This window comes from Bombus pascuorum, chromosome 12 (genome assembly GCF_905332965.1).
Source record: "Bombus pascuorum chromosome 12, iyBomPasc1.1, whole genome shotgun sequence".
Lineage (NCBI taxonomy): Eukaryota > Metazoa > Arthropoda > Insecta > Hymenoptera > Apidae > Bombus > Bombus pascuorum.
In genome coordinates this window covers 8,253,019-8,277,557 of record NC_083499.1, presented here as the reverse complement: position 1 = coordinate 8,277,557, position 24,539 = coordinate 8,253,019, and the positions used below count along the sequence as shown (strand labels likewise).

Sequence of the window (24,539 nt, the reverse complement as noted above, 5' to 3'; positions counted from 1 at the left end):
CATCGCAGGTCCGATCGGTTAACTAGTTTCTAAACAATTTGATTGAATAATTGTAACAATGATGACTTAAAAACGCGTCGTTGCGTGCTCAACGGAAACTGCGTTTGTCGTCCGTGCATCCCGTACGATTTAAAATTGGCGACAGAATAGTCGTCGGGCAGAAGCAAATCGAAAGATGACATTTGTAAAAGATGAACGTCGCATTCTCAGATCGAAAATGAACGACGCGTCGATATGTAATGCGGAGATAAATAATAAAAATTGCGATAAAAACCGCGTTGCTATAATCGGAGGCACAACGCGACGCAATTCCCAGAAACGCTTTACAAAAAATATTCTCGTGGAAATAATTATGCAGACCGCGCACGATGGGACATCGACTTGTTTGTCTTTGCGCGCATATTTATCAGTCCAAAGTAATTCCATGGTCAATTTCCTTAACCCCGAGTTTCCGTATCAAAGTTGCACCTTTTCTACTCGCCAATGTTTGCATCAACACCTTTTTCATTTGTTATTTTATACAAAACTGCGGAATTTCTTTCGTTCGCCTCAGTCTGTGTTTGCCGCAATATACATACATATATATGCGTGTTTTATGTAAATGAAATCATCGCGTCAGCAGTTCTCGAAACTTATGCGGTCGGATAACTCATATCGGACAAGTAAGCTTCAGGCTGAGAAGTTATTCTTTACGAGTTAAAATATTTGGAAAAATTTAAACGTTCGATCCTCGTAACACATCGCTCATGTAAATATATTCATCCAAAAATCGACCAATCGAATATAAAAAATGTTAAAAGTGCAAGTGAAGAACTGGATCTTCGCAATACGGTCGAACAATTTCCTTTTCTCTACGTTCGTGTGGATAAAAGGATAAAAGAAATCGACAGAACGTGCAATTGGTTATTGTAAGATCTCTTTTTCCTCTTATAGCTTCGGCAAAGGCAATTATCTCATTTTGACTAATTAGAACTTCGTGCAAGGGACTAGAGCTCGCTTTTATCAGTTAAGTAGCTACGTCTTAGTTTTCCGTGAAACTTTGATCCTCTGGAAACATCTGTACGTGAATAAGGAAGAAGATAAAGGTTTCCGGAGGAACGAAGAATAGTCGAAAATTCGATCGGTTATCATAGATTTTACGAATTGGTCGGTCGGAAGAGACACGAACAAATTGACTCATAGGTAAATATAGTACGTAATCGCAAAAGTATACATTTTTAAATCGCGGTGGCAGATACGATATCGCTTCCATTGCGGTTAGATGAGTTGCATAGTGCTAACTTGCATAAATACGACACTGTTTGACGCCAAAGATCACACGATAGAAACGAAATTGCGTTTGTAATGTTCGATAAACGAGAAAAACGTCGGAAATCGGAACCTCTGTGCCGTATGATTCACCGACGATAGGCAACGATTCCGTTACGGTATGTTGGTAACGTTTTCCGCGGCCGTGAAAACATCTCTCGAACGCATGCTACCCGAATACTTTTGGATTTACACATTTCGTTGTCATTTCGACGAATCGTCAAAATACGAAGATATCGTGAAACGTTTCTTACGAAGTATAAATCGATCTGTTTTATCTACTGCCAATACAGAAACGCAAGTACGAGTGGTTTCGGTTACACGATTTTCTTTCGCGAGATGCCACTGGAGATTCCATCGTCGAGCAAAATATCAAACTTTGTTCACATTGGTCGCATCTACCTCGATAACAGGAATTGCACATTATTCGACAAATGCAATTAACTCCATTTCAATTTACAGTTGCACGACTATTACGTAGGTACCTGTATCGGTACGAAATAAAATCATGAAAAAATCATCTCACACCGAGTATCATTTTCAACCATCCCCGAACGATTTTCTGTCAACTAATTACTTGTCCGTTAATTTCGCCCGCCTTCTTCGCCGTTCTTTTTATCCTTAGAAGGAAAACGAACCAATGGCGAACGTTTTTGATTTATAACGGTGCACGTTACGGAGTTGAAAACCTGCATCCGGCATGAGAAAGGTATCTAGGACGCGTGGGTACGAGTGGCTGTCGGAAAGAAAAAATTCTCAGCTCTAAAAGCTTTTTACCAACCCTCTGACGAACGTTACCGACATTAAAGCATTTACCTATAAAAAGACAATGGCCGTAGACCCGGCAAGCTTATTCGACGAAACTCCTCGAGAAAATAGCGATTCGAGCGAATGCGAACGACCGGATCGAAGTCGACGACGTTTGTTGGATACACCTCGACGATGACACATCTTGCACCGAGCAATTTTGAAAATCGATCAAAGTACGTGCATCGTCGACGGCCTGGCTGCTGCGATGGATGATTCCTATCGTCAAAGGGAACGTTTCCACCAAACTGTCCGAATATCCGGCAGCGTTTTGAACGATTCGCGGTTTGCAGTTGCGCCAGTCCGAGATCTATTTTTGAACAGGATGTATTTATAAGTAACCTTACCTTTCGTGGTCCCAACTACGTGCCGGCACTCGCGTAAATGGTATTGCGACCATCCGAACCTCTTTCAAAGCCAATATCCTACGCGTCCCTCCATCGTGAGTGAAGTATATTCTCTTCGTTCTCTCTCTCTCTCTCTCTCTCTTTCTTAAACGGAGTAACACGAATTATATCGTGGTTTGAAAATGCTTTCGTAATGGACGCCGTTACTTAACTCGTCAACGACGTTAGTAATTAAATAGCTTCATAGAAACGTTAACACGCTGCTTCGACGAGTCCCCACTGCTGCTTCTTCCTGTTCTGCTTTTTCATGCTTAGATAAACGTCGCGCCGAGGTCTGTCTTTCCATCCTCTCGACGATCTCGTAACGCCAATCAAGCAATAAGACGTCGTCTGATCGCGATTTCACCAACAAAATTGAGGATAACGTACGTTGGCGTGTCGAAAGAAGCAAACAAGATACGGATGTCGTAAGCGTGTTCGTCAAAATAAAAACGAGTGGCTGTCTTCATTTCGAAGCAAAGTCGAGGCCCTACGAAACAAACGCAACAGTCTTTGTCAAGGGTTCCCTGGATAATCTCGGGAAAGCGGGATAAATAACCAGACGGCTCGTAGACCGAACCGTTTAGTCGTTTATATTTGGATACCGATGTATTCTGCGATCCCCTCGTATTTTGCATCACGATCGCCAACTCTTCGTTATTCTCTTGGCGTCTAAAGTTCTGTGCCACGTTCGAACGGAGGTGAAAGTTTTTACGCGAACACTCTTTTTTGCCTGACAAATTAGAAATGCATCTGCAAAAAGAGAGAGATAGATAGATAAGGAGGGGGAGAGAGAGAGTTAGTCAAGATGCGAAACGTTATGAGATGAAACTTCGGTGCGGCGACCTTCGCGCGTGAGACGTTACCGCAAAATCAACTGCTTCCAGGAACGGCGCCACGATCTAGGGAAGCCGACCTAGATGCTCCGCATATTAACCTATGAGCGATTCAAATTTTGGCGACGCGAAGATATTTTACGAAGAGTTTAAGCTTCGACGAGAATCTCTACGTTCGAATTCAATGGGGAAAGAAAAACGACCCGGTCTTGTTTTCCTTCTTCTCTCCCTTCGATGGAATCGGTCCTTGAATTCGAAAGAATTTCCCATGTCACGATGGACGAGGATCGCTGCCACGTGATACATACTGTGTTTTGACTGATACCGTTCGCTGACACGACGATAACTCGTCGAAGAAAGACAGCCATCGTTGAAACGTATCGTTGCACGGAAGAAGGGACAAAGACGAAAGGTTCCATTCCCATAGGACGCTCGACGGGAGAAGGTTTTTAACGTGACCAAAGTGTTTTCTGTCAAACAAAAGCTTATTATATTATTAGCTTGCCTCGGCTCGGTGAGAAAGAATTTCTTTTCGACTAGAAGGAACGAAGGCCATGTTCGAAACCAAACCCCCTTTTTCCGTTCTGACTTTTCGTCCAATTGTATTACAGAGCCCGAAACTGGCTCGTCACTCGCGTGAATCTCATTTTAGGCAAAGTTTTTCCTTTGAAACACGAGACCCTATAATAAGCGCCAAGTTCGTGAACAATTAGAGGACTGTTTCATGAACCGGTCCGGCCAAGTTGCATCCGCGCGTCCGCCTCTCTTGGATTAAAGCGAGCAGAGAACATCCAAGAATTTTAGATCGTCTAATTGCGCGCGTTAGAATAAAGCGTTCGTAATCGCGTGTCGCGAACGCTACGTTCGCGTGCGATGAAAAAAGTTAAAAGGTGCGTTTCGCGAAAAATTGTTCGCAGCGTTTTTCGTCCTACGATCGATGAGACAATTGCGATAACTACGTCGCTCGGAGCGATTACTCTACGTGATTCCGTCGCTAAATGGTCAGGTCGTCGAGAAGAAGAGAAGAGAGAATCTACGCTGGTAATCGGTCGAAGCTAATATGTACATATTATATCTGCGTGTTACACGTGCACACACGTGCTAATACAGCTAGAAGTTTCGTTGCGTTGTAACCGGTGTAACAAGGTTAAAGATTCGTTATCGTTTTCATACATCGAGCCGGTGTTCTTTCTGCTCGTTAAAACCGTAGCCTTTGATATCCGAAGCTCGATGTCCAGCTAGCATTAAGTGACTTACGACGTTTTCACTGTGGCCTGACGGAAATAGCGTTATGGCGAGCACGAGCAACAAGAAACGACGCGAGAAAGGGGAAAGGAGATGTCGCTCGCGGGAGATATAAGACGGGCGCGTAGAAGAAAACGGTCGTGAGAACGAAGAGAGAATCCTCGAGAAGAGTGGGGAAGGGGAGGGAAAAGAAGGGAAAGGAAGGGGTAGGAAAAAATGGAGAAGAAAAAGGGAGAAATATCGCGGTGCAGAGGCGACTAGAGGAAAAACGATCGAAGCGAGCAAGGCCGAGGGAAAACGAACAAATGCTGCGCGTTGAAGGTAGGGAAGCAAAGGAAAAGAAAGACGGGCGAAGAGGGGACGAGGATAAAGATGGAGGCGAAGAGATACGAAGAGAGAAATCTTCGTTTTCTAACGGGACAGGTGCATGCCTCTATTTTGGCGAGCTCGCTGGCAAATGTTTTGTCCAAGCTGGTATAAAATCGCGACGTTCCTTCGCTCAGCTTCTCTTAGATCTCAACCCGCTCCTTTTAGTCTCTTCGAGTCCCCCTCTTTAGCTCGTTCGCTCGCGCTCAAGACGTTCGCTGAGGGAAGCGAGTTACAATCGACTGGGCGCTTTCGCAGCCTTTCCTTCCTTCATCCGGCCTCTCGCGCGCGAGAATTACATAACATTTCGTTTAGTATCGTCGCGAGTGAGACCCTAAACTCGTTTCGCTTATCTGCCTGGACGAGTGTGTCGTTTGACGCAAATGTCCGTGACACAATAGCGAAATTTTCTAAAGTAAACACGTTGATTCCGTTTCGAGGAGACGTTTCTGAAAGCCATCGTGACTCGTTTAACCATGGGAAAAATAATAAATTCCTTTGCTATAGGTCCAATTTAGTCACAGTGACGAGACACGTAACTAGAACGCGAGAAGAATGCCAATATCTCTCCGAAAAACTCCAAGAATTCGACAACGTTGAATTCTTGGCGCCAGAAGGTTCGACGGAGAGAACAACATTAACGGCGTCTTCGTTGAATCGCCTCTCTCTCTCGTTCTCGTCGCGCTATGTTTCTTTCTCTCGTTCCGTTCTTTTTTCCTCTCTTCGTTTCGCGCGTCATTTTTCCCTTCTATTTCGCTGCGTATAATCGTTCCGTAATAATTTTAGTCGACGTTAGACGCTCTCCACAGGCGCACCACCGACGATCGTTGACCGCGCGCATACGTAACGATCCTACTGAAATTATTCCATTTCCATTCAAGAGGAATCCACGAGTTCTCGCGAATTTTCTTTTTCAATGCGGCGACACGACGTCGAAAATTCGTCGACGTCGATGTGCCAACGCGACCTCGTTAAAGTGCATTTTAATTCTCGCGAGGCGAAGATTTCCTGCACGCCGTCGCTAACCATTGCCGCTGTCTCCATTGAAATTCAATTCTCCCATGGTACAGGTCCAATTTTTTGCCGGTCAGGAATTTTTCTGGCATCCGGTGAATTAGCTTTCTCCTAGCCATTTCTCGATGATATCGTCCCGCTGTCTGTTTACAGCGGCATTTGCTTACGAAGTTTTTCGAATTTCGACAGAAAGGAAAAAAGAAGACGGTTGCTAAGCGCGAAGAAAAAAGCCCGGCGCCTACGAGAAATCTGACGGAATCGAGACACGTGCGTGCGCGCACACGTGTTCACGGCCGAAACAAACGCGTGAATCCGATGGACGTGCACCAGCATTACCAGATTTATCGACGCATTAGGGCTCAGCCAAAACGGTGCCGTTTCGTTTCTTTCTGCGACAAATCGATTAAAACAGCGACAACGTAACTTGGCTTTTGTTCCATGGTTGTCGTCGAGTTATCGTGATACGCTCTTGTCTTTTGCTTACACCTCCGGGAATACTACGTTGGTTTCCTGCACTAGAAACGAGAATCGATTTCTCCATTAAACGAAGTCCCTAGTCCCTGACGTACAGAGGCGGCGTATTAGACTGTAATTTGTATTTGTTTAGTAAATAATTCTTGTTCCCTACGTAGAAACCAAAAACGGGAATGTAGGCGATCCTGTTGGCGAAACCTTTGAAAACCAAGATATGTACGTAGTACGTACGTATTATAATTGAAATGGACGCTTTCAGAAGTCAACGAAAATGGATTTCGAGCTGTGTTTCCAGAATGGAAATAATTTGTCCTTGGACAAAGAGCTAGTTAGAGGCTATGCCCTTGAAAATGTACGAGCATGCTGCTCTCTAGGAAGCGAGAACTCCCTCCGGTATTAACAAATGTTTCCTATTAAACGAAACCGCACACACTGGCCGGAATAATTAGCAGCGGCGGACTATACGATTCCATATGGGGTTATCGTTCTGGGAGTTTGAACGATTCATTCGCGAGAGAGAGTCGTATATAACTCGGTCATCGAAGAGGGGGATAGTAGTGGCGGATACGGCGCTCGAAGGGTGCTGGAAAAGCCTCGGGCCTCGTGAATCATGGTGGCCACGCGAAAACACCATAAAAATAATACAGCTATGTCACGATAGGGCAAGCGTGACTCATCCTCCCGCACGGGTCGCTGGAACCACCGATGGATCTTACTTCCGAAGACTCGATCGAGTCAACCATGGGGTCGCCTCGTGGAAACGATGGAAGGGTGGTCCGCGATGAGGGTGCGCCCCAACTGTCTCGACGCTGCGTCGAGACGCGTAACAGGCATAACGACAGACTATCTTCCGTGATTCGGCATCGATCACATCCTACGCCAGCTATATTCCGGATGTACCGTGCAACCTAATATTTTAAGGAGTTTTACGAATTCTCACCGGCGAACGTTGGAAAAAGCCGACACCCGTCCCAACGTCGTTCGACGTAGCAAATCTACACCGATGCAATGAGAATCTAGGCGGGATATTGTTACGCGGATAATGCGATTCGGCGGAAGGCTACAGGAATGGTTATACATAAATATTAATGGGCAGAAAGCGAGCCGCGTGACGTTCCGTAATGCCGCATTCAGATTGATATCGACCGCTTTCGATTCTCGTTAGTCATCGTGGTTTGTTCCGCGTAGTGTGCTTTCCAGACACCACCGTACACGTAAATGTACGTTTCAATGAGTCACTGATACGTGGAACTGTTTACCTGCAAACGGACACGTGCCCGAGCTGACCAACAACGGCGTTTCGTTGCTGTTAGATTCGCGTCTGTTAGAAGTATCGCGTGATCTCGTCGCAGGATCCGGTCGAATCGTGCGCAAAACCGGGCTGGCGACAGTTGCAAAATGCAAGCTGCGAAATGTATACTGATTTTCGAAATCGAAAAGGTCGATCAAAATTAGCTTGGAGGTTGGTAAACGCGCGTTCGAGGACACGGACGAGACGAGGGCGTCCGAAATCTTAATTCTCAACGACTCGAGACAAGACGTTCCACCGGAAATATCATATTCCTGACCCGCATACGATCTATTTATCTCTCGTAGAAAATCAACGATTCCCGTCGATTACGCGTCCCTATAAAGTCAATGGTTAGAGACGATTAAAGGTGGCTGTTGTTGATTAAAATATATAGAAGATCGCATTGTTGCATTCAACGAGTCGACGGTGGAAACGTGTTGTGACACTCGGCTGACAGGACGCAGGATTTATCTAAACGACTATTTAAGCCATGACATGCGTATCCTGTGTATGCATGTGACGAGCGTAAACAGTTTTAGTGATAATTTCGTTCGACTGGATCGAGACGATGGGCGCGTAAGAGAGCAGTGGCTCGTTCAAGGACCACCTACGGACTGACTCTCGTAAATTTCTCGCCAATTCTCGACAATTACGTCTCTTCTATAACTCTGTTATTTGTGGTCCGCGAGAGCCGAGCCTGACGTACTTTATCCACACGAGGGATACGCTAGATATCGATCTGGCTTTTCTCGACCACACTCGTTCTCGCCGAAATCGAGATACGCGATCGGAGGGCAAGGGAGCCGATTAATGTGCTCTGCACACACAGCCGTTTACTCGTATTCGACGCTGGATGACGAAGGGTCTGGTTTAATGGTAGTTACGACGAACGCGTTCGTCAAACACGTACGTAGCTGGAAAATTTTGCTCGAAATACGAATCGAATCGGACACGCGACTCGAAACCTCGTCACCGGACTCGTGAGATAAGAAGCACGTGACTCGACCTTTTTACACGTTGCTGTATCGAATAGATCGCTTTTGGAACGTCGCACCGTGCCATTGCTAATTGAATCGCGCCCTCCCAGCGAATCGAATCGAATCGAATCGAATTACGAACGAGCCGCCTCCTATGTCTATTAGCAGCGTATAAAAGGGAGCTGTTCGTGCGGCGCGACGACACTCGAAATGAGTGATAAAAAAAGGGAAATAGCAACAAAGTGGTGGAATTGTTTAGTTTAGAGAGGCAAAAGCGGCGCTTGGGTAAAGAATAAATACAGACTGGCCAGCAAAAGTTTCGAGTGGCCGGCAGAGCACTCGAGCATACAGCGACCGCGTTCAATTGTACCTAACCGAGTGGATAAAGTTTGACGAGATTCTCGCCGGCAAATAAACGCGACCGTGCTAGGATTCGACTTTCGAGCGACCAATCGAATCGACATACGATCTCCAACAGATTTTACACCCAGCTCGAGGAAACGAGCCTCTTCCTCTCTCCCGTTTTGTCCACTTTCTTGCTCACGACAACGATCTCAAAGCCCGATCCGTGTTTTTGCGAGCTAATCCGCGGTCCTCAATTCCCAATTCGTACGTTCACGTGGGTGCGTGTGGTCGACCTCGGTGAAAAAGAGAGGGTGTAGGTATCCGACGCGAGGGAAACGCGAGGATTCCGAAAATAGATTCGCTGCGAACCGTGCGGCGACATTAGAAACACCCTGCGTATAATGCCTCTCTCTACCCGGCTACAGTAACGGCTTGGCCTCTCTCATCCGAGGCCCTGACGATTGCATTATGAAAAGAAAGCAGAACGTAAATACACGTGGACACAAAGGTGCCACCTACGCATCGATTTTGTAAATTACAAACACCGTTCGTTCGACCTTCGCGTTTAATTCGTGCGTTAAACGCGTGTTTCTTGAACTCCGCGGCTAGAGAAGACACGGTTCTCCATCGGTGTTTGTTTTCTCATCCGACCCATACCGAGGCGCAAGTATGTATTTTCACAGAATCAATAAACGAAACGGAAAGAAGATAGCAAGAAAAATTAATAGAAACGACGAATGGACCGGGCGGACGAGAGCCGGATCGTTCGTGCAATCCATCAAACCGAACGCGCATCCATTCGTGCGACGAGTTTATCCCTTCAACGGGCATTCCTGACCCTTCGGTTCGGCCGACGACTCCACCCTCGATGAACACGCTGCAGCATATCCAGCCCCCTACGCTCGCGTAATCGTCTGCACGATGATACGCCAGAAATTCACCCTGCGTTTATTCCACCGAGGCAAACTTGGTTTCGTCCCTTTCCAGACCATGTCAACAAGTCAGAGAGAGAGAAATACAGAGAGGGAGAGGAAAAGAGAAAGAGAGACACGCGGCGAAGCGGAACGCATGCGTTTCCAACCTTTCTACCCTACGCATGTAAGAAAATGCATACGTACTTTGCCTCGCGGTTCTGTGTACCGCGTGTATTTGCGCGGAGACAGATATTTATCGTGAAACAGCTAACCTTGAAATAAATCTCTAACAATCGGTTACTACTTGCACTGCTCGATGAAAGCGAAGCAAATAACGGAAACGCATGATTCCGTACAACGAGGTTCCGTAACTATCGTGGAAATCTTGTTGGACGATTCTCGAATGTAACGAACCCGCGATTATTAACGATGCAAAAAGCGTGAAAACGGTAGGGTTACGGCTAAAACGGAGAAAACGGGGTTTTCAGCTGGCGCAAACGAACAGCACCGTGTGGATTTTGCGCGCGTCATTAGCACAAATGCGTCGCGGTGCATCTTGGTGCAACGTGGTTCACGCGCGTTAAGATGCGTGTGCATTAGAAAAGCGGAGTGGGCCGTGGCTAAACGAGCGCGTGTGCGTGCTGAACTGCGTGTCCTCGGGGCCGGGTTAAATGGACGTGTGCCGCACGAGAAGGGTGCACGAGTGGGGGTAACTACACGCGTGTCGTCGGTTTTGGTTTTAGTTCCGTGGCAGTCGCTGCCGACGACGACGATCTCAAACGGTTGGCGAGCCCCGCTGCTGCTTTCTTCTTTCGTTTCCACCAGCGAACACGCGCGCTACGCTTATATTCTTTTTCTTCTCGTTCCGTTTGCCGATCTTTTGTATCGTTCGTTTTGTCTCGACGGTATTCGCGTTCCGCCAGATTCGCATACCTCTCGTCGACGCGCGTTATCTCCACGTAGCTTGGCTCGACGCTATAGACAACAACATCCAAGTGCATGCAACAATTCATTGACATTCTCCGCGAGATACGGTTAACGTATCGAACGTACGACTATTGCTCCGCTATTCGACTTTATCTGCAGCGCGTTGTTATTATTCCACGACAGCGGAGAGCAATAATAATCGAGACGAGTTCAGCCGCCACAGACGCCAGCTGTATCGAGGCACGCTTGAGACCGGAGCACGAAATGCAACAAGAAGAATAAAGTACGAATCGAGCCACCTGATCGTGGGTCTAATTTAAAACCGCGCAACGCGGGAAAAAGTGGTAGCCGCCCAAGAATAACGAGCGTGCGACTCGAAGGAAGGAAGAGAGGCATCAGGAAGGAAAAGGAAAGTTGCGGGCTGTTTCGCAGTCGAGATCAAAGTTGAAATCTTACGGGGGCGTTGCGGAAGGACGCAGGAAGAGCTCGGCGCGGAGAATCGAGAGGCAGAAACGCGCAACGAACGACACTCGCATCGAGCTGGCGACAAAAAATTTGACAAAGCGAAAGGAATTTAAAGGACAGGAGCGTAGGAGAAAGGAACGATTCGTCCGAAAAGGGACAAAGAGGGAGCCGAGTGTCGGTCAAATGCGAAAAAACGTCGGCTCGTTTTGTTAATCAAAAGATTTCGGTTCGGCACGACGACGTGTTCCGACTAATAACGAGCACGTGTGACCACAGCGCCTTGCGTCGATCGGAAAAAGGACCAACCGAGAAGAGAGAAGGGGCGCAGCACGAAAGGAAGTTCGTAGAAAAGGATCTTGGCGCGACGACTTCGACCGTTGCAGCTTCTTCCGCCGCGTCTTTCTTTCAAAGAATCAATTCGAGGCTGTCCCTTCGAGAGATTCGAAACATTCCGATAAGACGCGAGGACGATTCGACGAACGGTCGGAATTTTTGTGACACAGTTGGTTATTAAACGGATTGCTCCTTTGATATGACGACAAATCTATCGTCGATAGATCCATCATCGTCGGCGACCGAATGCTGTCGAGAATGTATTCCGTGTCGTCGGTTCGGTTCCGATCGATCGAGAGAACAGTGACGTCGTGTAATCGAGGCTCGAATTATCGCGTGAGAGATCGTCGTTGATTCAGCTACCGACGATACACGGAAACAACCGGATCGCGCGCAATCGGATGTCTCGAGAGGTGTTGACCGGACGTGGCTGGTGGGTCGCGCGTCAACTCGAACACCTGATTCTCGGTTACCGGTTCGAGATGCGGCGCACGTCCGGACACGTGTTTCTGACAAGTTTGCTGATACTACTTCGAGCACGTCGGGCAGACGCAGCTACCGAGAATTCGCCCGAATTCTCGAACAAAGGTACGTTGCATCTTTCCGGATGCTCACTTTCATATTACAAACAAACAGGCATGTTACTAAGTGCTTCGTCTTGGAACGCAACGCGACTCCATTTCCATTTGCATTCACCGTGTTAACGCGTTTCACAATACGAATATTTCTAACGAACGAACGAATTAACGTTTTCCGAGGTTCTCGTAAATGTATACGACTGCTTTGATTCGTATTTGCTGGAATTGCAGGGTAATCGATCGACAGAGAAGCGGTATGTACCGCTAGGCTGTTCCAGACTTATTTCGAACCGAACGAGCGCTCTGACCTCGACACGATTTTAAATAAGTTAAAAGTTTGGTCACTCCAGCCTATCGAGAACAACCGGAAGAATTCGAATAAACTCGTACGCTCGCGGCACAACCAACAAATTTTTCGCATCTTTTCGACTCTCGATACACTCGCTTCGAAATAAGAGGAACACCCTTCATCGACGCTGTTTGCTATTTTTTTTCCCCCTTGGCAGGTATTTTGTCCTCCTTCGATCGCCCAATGGCTTCCTCTCGTACAGGTACGTTCGAGTATAGAGAAAGAAAAACCACGTCTGCGAACGATAGGAAATTTCGAATTACGTTCTTAAGCAAAACTCGTTGTATATTCGAGGCAGCGTTAGACGATATAGCAACCCGATAGAAATAGACCGTCTCCCGTACGATGATACCGGGCTTCTCTATTGCTTTAATTTACGAAGACAGTTGAGGCTGTCGGAGATATCATCGGCAGAAATTTGAAAAACGTGACATACCCTGAAAGAGAAGAAACGAGAAGGGAAGAGAGAACAGGGGCAACGTTTCGTCATCGATGCTTCGATCGGAAAGTAAGAAGCGGCCCGGTGAACTTACCGGCGGATATTTTGGGCAAACAGCACGCCTGCTACCAAAGCAAAAGAATTTGCGCGATTTATTTTTGGCGCCGTAAAAAGGCGCCGCTTCATTTTGATCCCTCGCTTCATCCGTCACGGACGACTCTTCGAAGCGCCGCGGCTAACTTGCGAAATTTATGAAAAGAGCGGAACGCGATGGCGAATCGCGAAAAATCAGGATGCATCAGGGAACACGCGAACATCGAGCGATCTTAGAGTGCCTCGCGCGAGAAGGAATGTGTCCTCGCGAGCGTCGTTTATAGCTTTTAACCGAGCACAGACGGGACAGACTCGGACGACCAGAGAGGACTCAAAGTTCGAAGGAATTCGGGGAGGACCTTCCGACGTGTTTCGAATTCCGGCCTGGCTTAAGATATATAGATATTGTCCTTGCGGCGAATAACAAATCCGTCGATGATTTCTTCGTTCGAATGAAAATATTTGCGGAAGAAAGCGTAAATGAAAGACCTGCCTCTTCGGTGATCCATCATCGCCCCTGTAGGTATCACGGCGATCTTTACATGTTTGTTTTACGAGCCGCCGCAAAAGCAACGCTTTCCGCGAAACGAAAGCACATCGAGCTTCCGAGCCGCTCTTCGCGCGCCGCTCCGCTTCTCCGTCTTTTCTTTTCGTCTCGCTAATTGCGGGACAAATTTTACCATGACGCGCGATCGTTCGAACAACGAGGCTGTAAATTCGAGACACGATTCACTCCGCGCGAACGTACCCCGAGTTCAAAGAATTTAACGAAGCAGAAGGGAATCGGTTGCACGTCGAAATTTTCAGAGCGCCGCGAAAAGCCTTTAACGCAGGGCCAAGTTTGAATAACAAAACGGATGAGCCGGAGAGGCGCGGAGCTTGTAGCGCCGATGAAATTACCATACAAAGTGATCAAACGGGCAGACTTTTACGTCTACGGCAACCCTCGGACGCATTACAAAAGCAGTGCCGACACAGGACCACCGACCACCAAAAAATCGACTGGAAAACCGGTACAAGTTTAACCTTACGCATATTCGTGTATTCCCGCAGGTACAAATCGACCCGGCGAACGCTGGGAGGAGTCGGTTAAATAATTACGGTGCAGTCAATGAAATATCTTGATTTCACCATCGAAAGACCTCCAACGCGGTCTTTTAACGTCTCACAAACCGGACCCGCCTCCGTACCTGTCATTTTTCAAAGGTTACGACCTATAGGCAGAAACCTGACGTCGTTCGTATTTCATGCGTGTAATCGATTTTAGACCTTCGCCGTCCCCAAAACTCGCAGAAATATCTTTCCTCCTTTCGATGGCTATTTCGCAGACGCGATCGTAGAGTCGCTCGTTTACGCGTATAAGAAGAGGACTTTGATTTTCAATAAGCTCGGGATAGCGGTATTAGGGTGTCGTCTTTTCCAAAGTACCGAAATACCCATCGGATCGATGCGCAACGTACGCGGTGACAGTTGGAATTTTATCGGGCAATCGAACTTCTTCTGGGCAGGATAGCAACAGGTGTTGGCAAGAGGATGCGGAATTATGCGAGAATGAAATTGACTAAAGCGTGACCGAGCGGGGTAGATTAGAATGAGATAACGCGCACGAGTGTGACACGAATGTAATAAAACGCTAGATTCGGCGTTTTGCGTGCGAGCGATGAGAAACCGATCGAACTAGAGACCAGCGGCGAAGATATAGCCAGGCTATGAACGAAAACGCCCGACAAACGATGGAATGCCATCGATCTACTCCACCGCGACCGCCGCGACCGCCACGAGTACCGACCGCGGCGGACAAGACTCGAATACGTTGTACGAGCGGGACAAAAGGCAGGAAATTGCACGGTATCGCGTAGCGAGCCCGCACGAGCAGCGGATCGGAGGGCCGCGGATAGACGCCGATAAAAACTCGTAAATTAATTCCATGTTGCGCAGAGGTCCCCGACGCCATGGAGCCTCGTGCCAACCTCGCTTAGTCATGACTCCGCGTTACTCCACTCGTCGTGTTCGTCGCTCGTAAATTACCGTAATGGCCGCCTCGAGATACTCGTAGGTTCGATTCGCGAAAGATGGACACCGAATCGAGTAAAAAAGGAGAAACACGCGAAAGAAAGAAATCTGAGGAAGGGACACGAAAATAGACAAGCCGGCGGAAGCGCGGTTTCCTAACGAGCGTGATACAAAAATAACAGGGTTACCCCTCGGCCCAGTATTATTTACATAAGAGTACACTTCAACGTACAGATTTTTTCTTCGAATCGTTACCAATTTCCGTTGGATATCGGAATTCTATTCCGAGATGCAACGATGCGCGAGCGGAAAACGATTGTTTGGAAAAGAACCACAGACACACGGCTCTCCGACCAAAATTAGGGATATACATCGCGTCGGTGTTTGAAAATCTTGATTACAAACGCTTCATTCGGACGATAGTGGTAGCCTTGGAAGCTCTCTGAACGCCGTAGTTCCGCGAAACGCGATCTGTTAGCTCGTCTCTGATTTCGATCTATGGAATATCGACGTCGGTCGATCGAAATAACACGTCAAATTACGTAATAGCGAGACCGCGTTTGCGTGTCGCCGGTTTACAAACAGATTGAAGCATGGTCGAGCGCAACGCGGCGACGAAACGCTCTGTCGAGAAGACAAACTAGGTTCGGTCGTTCGCCTTTCAACGTCGTGTTACGCCGTGCGAACACGAAAAACCTATACAGGATGGAAAATGGAAAGCGTCGACTCGAGAAAGAAGAGAATGATGGCCGCGCGCAAGTGAGCCCCTCCAGTCAGCCCTCTCGATCTTTCCTCTGAAACGTCAACGATTCTTCTATCTCGATATCGCCAGCATCCCGCAGGTTGTTCGATATCGGAGCGATGCATCGTCGTCCGTAATTTTCTGCTTACATCGGTCGCGATTTAAACTTAGAATCGTTGCGATGTTACCAAGTTCCACCCATGGAGAAAATAGAAACGATATAACACGAATGCGCACGTGCGTATATGAGTACCGGTGTTAATGTACACCGCGGTATGCCATTGATAACTCGGTCGTTCTCTCTTGGCACTCGCTATCTCTAGTTCGCGCACTCGTGCTGGGCTCGATTTTCCATCGTCGACTATCGAAACCTTGTCGAGTTCTCGATGGATAATCGCGAGATTAAGAAAGTGGGGCATCGGCACGGCGCGCTTACTTATGAAATTGCCTGTAACTACGGCATCGGCTCGTAAGATTTACCGGCGTGTCTCTTATTCGAACTCGACTCGGTTAAATCCTATTTTAATCGAAACGCGAGTGCGTGCGCCAGCGTATGGCTCGTTTCCCAGAACAGGCAAGAACGACGAGTTCGTAGCGTAATGAGCGCAATAGCGAGCCAAAAAGGATCGCATTGTCATAGGGTTTTGCGGGTATTGTGTTGGTGGTGTGCCGTGGCCTGGTACGCGACGAAGCGTGCGCGACGACAGTTCGGCTGCCAGGGAATCGCTTCATTAGCGCCACTTTCTTCGTCGCTTCGCGTCGCCCTTAACGAACGACCGAGCAGAGAATGCGACGAAAAGGGGTGGTCCCGGCCTCTTTTCGTTACCCCGTGAATCTCCCTCGAAAACTAACATCTTAGTAACGATGCTTATATATTCTTTCCTGCGTTTTTTTTTTAAGGCTCTACTACGACTCACGCTCTTACAGCGCCGCTCAGATTGGTGTGGGGCAGCGAGGGCAAAGACGTCGAATTACCATGCGACATCACTCCACCGACACCGACCGACTCCGTGAACATGGTGCTTTGGTTCAAAGACACCGCTGGGATACCTCTTTACAGGTAACGTTCTCCCGCCACTCCGTTCCTTTCCTTCTATCTCGTCCGAACAAAGAACGGAGCAAGCTGTTGTATCCTAATCCCGTGTAATGTCGTGTTATTTGTCGTAACACGATGGACCGAATTTACAAATGTATTTTTTTCTTTTCCCTTCTCTGCTTTGATCGCGCAAAATATACGATAAAAGTATGATAGCCGGACAGAGTAAAAGCAAACGACAGCCATCGATTCACCGCGACTTCATTTTACCGGATATACGCATTCCTTTGACATTCGTTTCGCCGACTTGCCGTTAACGCTGATAATCCATCAGGAAGGAAGAAGCTCGTGCACGAGTCGCGTGGTCGCTTGTCGACGACGCTTAATATTCCTAGATGCCATTGTTCTGACATCGTATCTCGAAATATCTCAAGCCAAGCATCCGAAATAGGGTTCCTCCGTGCCGTCTTGCTCTATTATGCATTCGGGACTCTGCCGTCGTTCCGAGAAATAAGCCGCGATCCTTATCACCACTATCTTATTCGTTGACTCTCAACAGCCAACGACCAGTTTAATCAAAACGATCGCGCGTGCTCCACGAGTCGCGATTGACCGTTCGACCGAAAGTAGGATTGAGGTAGATCGCGTAACGTAAATAAACCAAAAGACCGTCGAGGATGGTTGGCATCGACCGGTGGAATTTCTTAATACCAACGAACTTTCAAAAATAGAGTGGTGGATCGTCATTTCGTGCTGACAAATACACGTAAACAGTGTATTCCGGTTGGTTTATTTATGAACGGGAGTTGTAAGTTTGTCCGTAAAATGGAACGGTCTGTTTCAGTGTCGGCGAGGCATTAATCGCGAACCGGGCATCGTTGTACGAGCGCGAGATTACGGCATAAAGAATTTTCCTGGGAAAGGACAAACGCGTGGATTCCAAGAGAAAAGAAAATCCCTTTTGCGGCTGGGTCTGTTCCGCGTGAAAGAGCGATCGTAAAAAAATACGCCGGAAAGGAGGGACATCGAGCGAGACGAACGCAAAGCAGGTGGCTTTGAGATTTTACGAGTTCGGTTATTCGTACCAATGGTCTGTGCCCTTCGACACAGTTTTTTTTTTTTTCTCCTTCGGCTCCCCACGAGGCGCGCAGCGCGCAACCGACAAGAAGAAACGAAAATCCGAGGGAAGAAGAGCGCGGGAAAGAAATTGGTACAGCTACGAAATAGTTGGAGAACAGCGAGACGTTTACAACTGGCGTCACAATTTGTAGCAAATCGACTGCGAATCGATTCTTTTTCCGTCGTGTTGCCGCGGAGATTTCCTCCTCGACATTGCGTAACGGTCAACCGTTCGCGTTGAATCTAAATTCGCTGACTACGCGCTTGCCAACTATCCTTTTTTTCTCCGTAAATAGATGCGCGTGCTAGAGTTAGTCACTAAAACTGGCCAAGGGGGGTCCACGGTCCGGTGTTTACCACCTCCTTTTACACCCGGAAACGTCAACTCGCCCGATCGTTGACTCGTCGATTGTCGAGCCAAGAATTTCGACCTGCTGATCGGCAGAATGCTCCGGGTAACCGGGTAACCTCGCTACTTTGATCTTGATGCCGCTGCGAAAGGAAACAAATTGTGTTTGACGATGGAAAAACGTTGCTCGTCTTTCTGCGCAGCCTGGACGCAAGAGGCAAGGATCTCGCCTCCGCCGTTCATTGGGCGGTCAGCGATGATCTCGGCAAGAGGACCTACTTTCAAATCGGTGATGGCCATCGAGCTAAGCTCAAAGTTACCAAGGTCACATTCAAGGACCAAGGAATCTTCAGGTGTAGGGTAGATTTTATCAATTCCCCGACGAGAAACTTTCGGGTGAATCTCACGCTCGTCGGTGAGTATCGTGCAAAGGGTAGAACGTTCGCCGTTCGATCGTAACAGGCGTAACGAGTTCGCGTTTTTCTCCTTTTTCCAGAAGAACCATCCAGGCCTGTGATATACGACGCTCAGGGGCGAGAGGTGACAAGAGTGGCTGGACCCTTCTTGGAAGGTTATAATCTCGACTTGACCTGTCAGGTGTCCGGGGGTAAACTCTTGTACTTTTTTTCCGACCATCCAGTTCTTGCACAGTTGCTCTGATCGTGTTATTATTTATCTTAGGAAGACCAAAGCCTACGGTGGTATGGTGGAAGGACGGTAAGATACTGGACACCGTCGTTGACACAATTTCTATTGGTTCCCCGAGCAAATTCACGGTGAACCGTCTTTTCATCAACGAGGTGACGAGATCGTTGTGGGGCACGAAGCTCGAATGCAGGGCTCAATCGGAGCAGATGACCTCTCCGATCGTTCGCGAAGTACCTCTAGATATTTACCGTGAGTATAGCGCAGTGTTTTCTCGTCGACTGACTTCGACAACGGCGAAACAAACGACGCGGTTCAAAAAGGGCAATCGCGAGTGGCGCGCGAGCCTAACATCTGGCAAGAATAAAATAGAACGAATAAGCGCGCTCCACAAGGTCGCATCTTCGAATCTTAACGCGTGCTAAAAGCGATCGTGGACGGCTTAAGCGACAAGTTAGTCCGATTTAGTTCCATCCACGCGTTCTCCTCCTCGCGTTCGCCTTTCGCGTCCGCCTTGTCGATATCTTGCACGATCCAAGGCGTTCCGGGGAAGAAGCGCATCTACGAGCGCGCACGGCTTCTAAATATTACGTAAGCCGCTCGTATTTCTCGCGAGGCGTTCAAATTTCTAGCCAGATCGAGGCTGTTCGATGCTCGAACCGCACCGCACGTCAACGGCTTCCTACGTTGCAACATAAGCGCCGGACATCCTGCGTGGCAAGAAATATCGCTCTTATTCATCCGAATGTCCTGCGACTCGGCCGACGAACAAGAAAGAAATTTAAATATAGTTGGAGCTAGTGACCCGCGGCGGAAGCGAGATGAATTCCAACGATTTCGCGCGGGCCTCTTCTTAACTCCTTTGACGGTCGCATTTCGTGGAATTGTCGTTGAAAGTAAAAATACGCGGTTCGAGTGGCGAGCATGTGGCTCCCTCGACCCGTTATTTTCGCCACGGCTCGAACCGGCTATAGGACTCGTCCTCCTAGCAATTTTTTGCACGCGGTCGCGGATCCTTGGAGAATCGCTGATGCGATCGAGCTAGAAAAGGAACGCAAGCGAAACAGCGTTTACTTCGGGGCGTGCTATCTCGACCGAGTATACGCACGAACGAAATTCGTAATCGTCGATTCGTTTCGCAGTGAAGCCCGCGATCGTAAAGATCGTCCTGATCGACAGTCAAATCTACGCCGGGCGTCCGCTCGCAGCACGTTGTGAAACCTGGGGAAGTTCTCCCGCTGCCAGGATCATCTGGAGGCTAGGAGGACAGACGATAGGCGATCCCAACGTGTCGACTACGCAGAGAAGCAATTCGACGATCAGCAAGCTGGCTCTGGTCCTTGGCAAAGACGACAATGGCAAGAGATTAACCTGCAGAGCCGAAAATCCCAGATTTCCCGGCGGAGTGCTAGAGGAAACTGAGATCTTGGACGTTGCCTGTAAGGTTCCCCTCTTTTTCCATCTTACCAAACGATACGTATATTTTTCCCAATATGACACACAGCCTCTATGACTTTTGCGTTTAGACGTACCGGTTGTTTCCATCGACCTAGCCACCGGTTACGTCCTGGATACACTCAGAGAAGGGGACGATCTGAAGCTGGTGTGCGACGTGGACAGTAACCCACCTCCGACCCGAATCATTTGGTACCACAAGGTAGGAAGAGCTTTTACGCGATTACTCGGTTCTAAGAGGGAGTACGAATCACGGGCCCTTTCAGGACGATCGATTGGAGCACGACGTGACCGGTGGAACGCTGATAGCCTCCAACACGTTAACGCTGAGGGTACTCACTCTGGCTCATGCAGGCGAGTATTCGTGCGAAGCGGTGAATTCCGTGGGAGAGGGTCGGAGCCCACCGATTTTCGTTCAGATGAAATGTAAGTACATGGTTTCGCGGCTGCTACTACCGCGATTTCGATTTTCTCAACGGAGATTGTTTTGCCGGATAGACGCGCCGAGATGCAGAGCAGGTTACGAGCGACGAGAGGTCACGGCTGGTCGCCACGAAACGGTGTCGCTACGCTGCGAAGTCGACGCTGTTCCGAAAGACGCGGTGCGATTCTCTTGGACGTACAACGGAACGCGCGGTGACGTGTTGCCGATGCCAAACTCCAGAGCTCGGAATAACGGGCTCGTTAGCGTTCTCGAGTACACTCCTACCACCGACACCGACTTTGGAACTCTGGCTTGCTGGGCGAGCAACAGCGTCGGCAGACAAAGGACCCCTTGTGTATTCAACGTCGTGCCCGGAAGTACGTGTCCTTGGAAATTGATAACTAGAACAAATTCCACGAAACCATGCCGACGAAACTTCGATGTTTTCGCGTGCTCTTTCGCTTTTTATTTGAAATCGCTTCGCGGTAAAGGGACGAAGCTTCCTTAAGAAGCCAAGTTCAACGTGTTTCGTCGACAGCGCGATTTCACGACCGGTTCGATTTATCGACCAAGTTTCCAAATTATCTTTGACGACGAGTCACCGTTCCTCTGTAAAGTAACGAACGTTACGATTCGCAGAGCCACCGCAGCCACCGTTCGACTGTTCTCTGCACAATGAAACCACTTCGCTGCAAGTGAACTGCGTGCCCGGCGCCGATGGTGGTTCCCCGCAATACTTTTTGCTCGAAGTTCGAGGGATACCGAGAAACTCCGGTGTCGTTCAGATGAATCCGCCGACGCTCCACGCGCCTCAAAGCGACCAGGGAATGGTCGGAGACGTACCGGCGATATATCAAGAGAGAAATCCAAGGCCAAGCTTTCAGCTGCACGGTCTTGAACCCGGTTTCGATTACACGTTATACGTGTACGCTGTGAACGACAGAGGAAGGAGCGAGCCAGCGTTGTTGGAGCATATACGAGTGGCTGAAGTTATCGGAGGGAAGATCGAAAGAAACGGCTTGTTTCTGGAGGATCTGAAAAAGGCACTTCCCAAGGCTAGCTCGGAAAATATGATCATCGTGATCGCCTTGACAGCTACAGGTAATCGAATATAGGAAAATTTATACACTCACGTGTTTCACACGACACGCGTCCATGGACGAGTGAAAGCGAACGAGATTTTGGATCCAAGGTGCGGCGGCTTTGATCCTGATCGGTATCGGGGTGATCATCGGGTTGACTATCTGCAGGAGAAGGACCGCGTCGCCGCTCAAAGACGGTCCGGACGATTTTACCACCCCCACCTACGTCTCCGCTCAAAGGATCGAGCCAAGGATCAGATACTCGGGCGACAGCAGACGTTCTCAAAGAACGAGCTTGTACATCGAGGAAAATCGAAACGGTAGACTTTTCTTCGACTCTCGAGGAGCATAAATTTCGCAAACGTTTCGACACGCGAATGCTCGAATCTTTGAAAATTATTTAAAACCATATAATTGCCATCCCGGTTGAGTTAATGTTCGTTTCTCTTTATATTTACAGAACCGGATCTTCTACAGAGAGTCGAGATCGATCTACACGATTAATCTTCCAAAGGCTGCTTTTTATTTTGTACAGTTAGAGGTAAAACCGAGATGTCCATTCTTGTTTACTATACTTGTACGCTTTTCGCGACGTGCTGTGTATATATCGTTCGGGCACAAGTGCCTCTTTCCTTAGGATTTAGGATAGTAATTCGGTAAGGCATAAGAGAAGAAGAGAACAACACGATGCATCGTGAGTTTCCTCCGGTGATTTAACACTGTTTCCAGAATTCCTGTACCTGTTTTTTTACGATCGTATTCGAGGAAGTATCTTTTAAAACGTCGGCTAGATGACGAACTTTAGAACGTTATTTATTGCATTTCTTGTTGTAATTTACGTGCCATATTTTTTCCTTTCTTTTTGCCCTTTTCTTTTTATTTTCCTCTATCTAAATGAACAAAAGATAAAAGTATTATAGGTAATTGCGCGACGGTACTCATCGACTCGTGTCTTTATGATAAACGATGCTTCAGCGGAAGCTTGTCGTTTCTCGTAGATGAGCGGAAATACTTCGCGTTTACGACGAAACGATTTCAGCGTATTTTATCTTGAGATTTCGAAGAAACCTCAAAGATTTTATCTCAAGATTTCGAAGAAATCGAAAACGCTTATCTAATTATGTAAATAGCGTACGAAAATGCTGGATTGTATTATTAGCGATTAAACGGCCAAATAAATTTTTACGTGATATCAAGCGTACGTCTATTCGATGTATGTTCTCCCCAACCATCATGTAGCGTACGTAGTTCAGAGCGGAACAAATAGTTTCTAGACCAAATGTAAAATGCCTCCGATACCGGATGTTTGGTGCTATCGATTGTTGGTAAAAAACGTGCGTTTAACCATCGACGCGATGCGATATCGCTGAAAAACATAGCGCGTCCACTGTTTCGACAGCAGCTTCAATAAACAATTTTACGAAAGATCGTAATTTCGCTGGCGATCGTAGCGTTCCAATTCGGGCGAAAGATCATGATCGTGCGATTTCGCCGGAATAGATAACAGACGATGAGAATCAACAACATCCGATGCCCGTAAATTATACGATATTTCCGATTATCCAGGATCGAGAAAGTGCGCCGAACGAAAACACACTGTATTGTTTAGCGCGATACTTCAACTTCTGCGGTAAATACAGGGCCGTTTAGTTCAACGTTTTAGCATCGTATTGGAGATCCTGCCGAAGGCGTTCGCGAACAACTGCAAACAGGTGAACCGGTCAATCTAAACATCCCGTTATATGTATGTATGTATACGATCACTTGGATTATTTGTTTAATCCTTTCAGGCGATCGTTACTCTTTGAGCGAACATGATCTCCGCTGTCCTAAGAGCAGGCTGTAGAAATCAAAAAATTACCTTACGCGATAATTCGTGCTACAATACCGCGATATGGAAAGTTTGAAACGCGAAAATGAATAGGCAACTAATCGATTTAATCTTTGATCGAAGCTAATCGGAGATTAGTAAACGTCGCGCGATAAACGGCTCGTTACAACGCGTCGATTCGATTTGACGAACTGCGCGACGGTAAGTTTGATCGTGCGCTGTTTATTCGTTATTTACGTGTAATCTTGCATAAATATACGTCGCAATAATTATAACGGGAATTATACGCTGACGGGTATTTGGACGCGCATGTACATACGTCGCGTATGCAAACTAAGGAGAAGGATATAAAATTTACGATATAATATATAATGTACGCAAATACATTAATCATACACGTTCGATTCCAATTATTACCTGGCAACACATAGATCGCACTTTGTATTACACATTACGAAACGTACAATTGTAAACGCATCGTTGATTTGTAGGTAAATGCGATGCATCGTTATCGTATCCGATGACAGGGACTCGTTCAACATCCGAAAAGGTAAAAAAACCTTGACGCGATGATTCTTCGATCCAACAGCTACTTTACATTCATTACCATCGTTGACGCGTTTCAGTGCCAGGTCGGACACGGACGCGCTCCATTGGTCGAAACTTCATCAACGTCGCGATAATCGTGTCGTCGAT

The 24,539-nt window shown here is 47.6% G+C and overlaps 1 protein-coding gene across 3 annotated transcripts; it reads left to right on the top strand.

The window, feature by feature from the left end:
• Positions 1 to 721: 721 nt before the first annotated feature.
• Positions 722 to 23,209, top strand: LOC132913018 (synaptogenesis protein syg-2). 3 transcript variants are annotated; one of them, XM_060970901.1, is made up of 12 exons: positions 722 to 1,427; positions 16,803 to 16,962; positions 18,610 to 18,821; positions 18,903 to 19,013; positions 19,088 to 19,303; positions 20,194 to 20,490; positions 20,578 to 20,708; positions 20,773 to 20,932; positions 21,005 to 21,307; positions 21,570 to 22,031; positions 22,123 to 22,332; positions 22,473 to 23,209. In XM_060970901.1, exons 2-12 carry the CDS (start codon positions 16,919 to 16,921, stop codon positions 22,514 to 22,516), a joined length of 2,190 nt encoding a protein of 729 aa, XP_060826884.1. In that variant the 5' UTR covers positions 722 to 1,427; positions 16,803 to 16,918; the 3' UTR covers positions 22,517 to 23,209. The 3 variants fall into 3 exon arrangements, with proteins under 3 accessions (XP_060826884.1, XP_060826883.1, XP_060826885.1); XM_060970900.1 differs by lacking the exon at positions 722 to 1,427 and adding an exon at positions 9,726 to 12,276; XM_060970902.1 differs by lacking the exons at positions 722 to 1,427; positions 16,803 to 16,962 and adding an exon at positions 18,232 to 18,520.
• The last annotated feature ends 1,330 nt before the right edge of the window (positions 23,210 to 24,539 follow it).

Coding starts and splice junctions, on each gene's coding strand:
- LOC132913018 (XM_060970900.1), top strand. CDS start 12,090: ATGTCTCGAGAGGTGTTGACCGGACGTGGCTGGTGGGTCGCGCGTCAA. Junction 16,963..18,609: donor GCTGGGATACCTCTTTACAG/GTAACGTTCTCC, acceptor CTTTCTGCGCAG/CCTGGACGCAAGAGGCAAGG. Junction 19,304..20,193: donor AGTACCTCTAGATATTTACC/GTGAGTATAGCG, acceptor TTCGTTTCGCAG/TGAAGCCCGCGATCGTAAAG.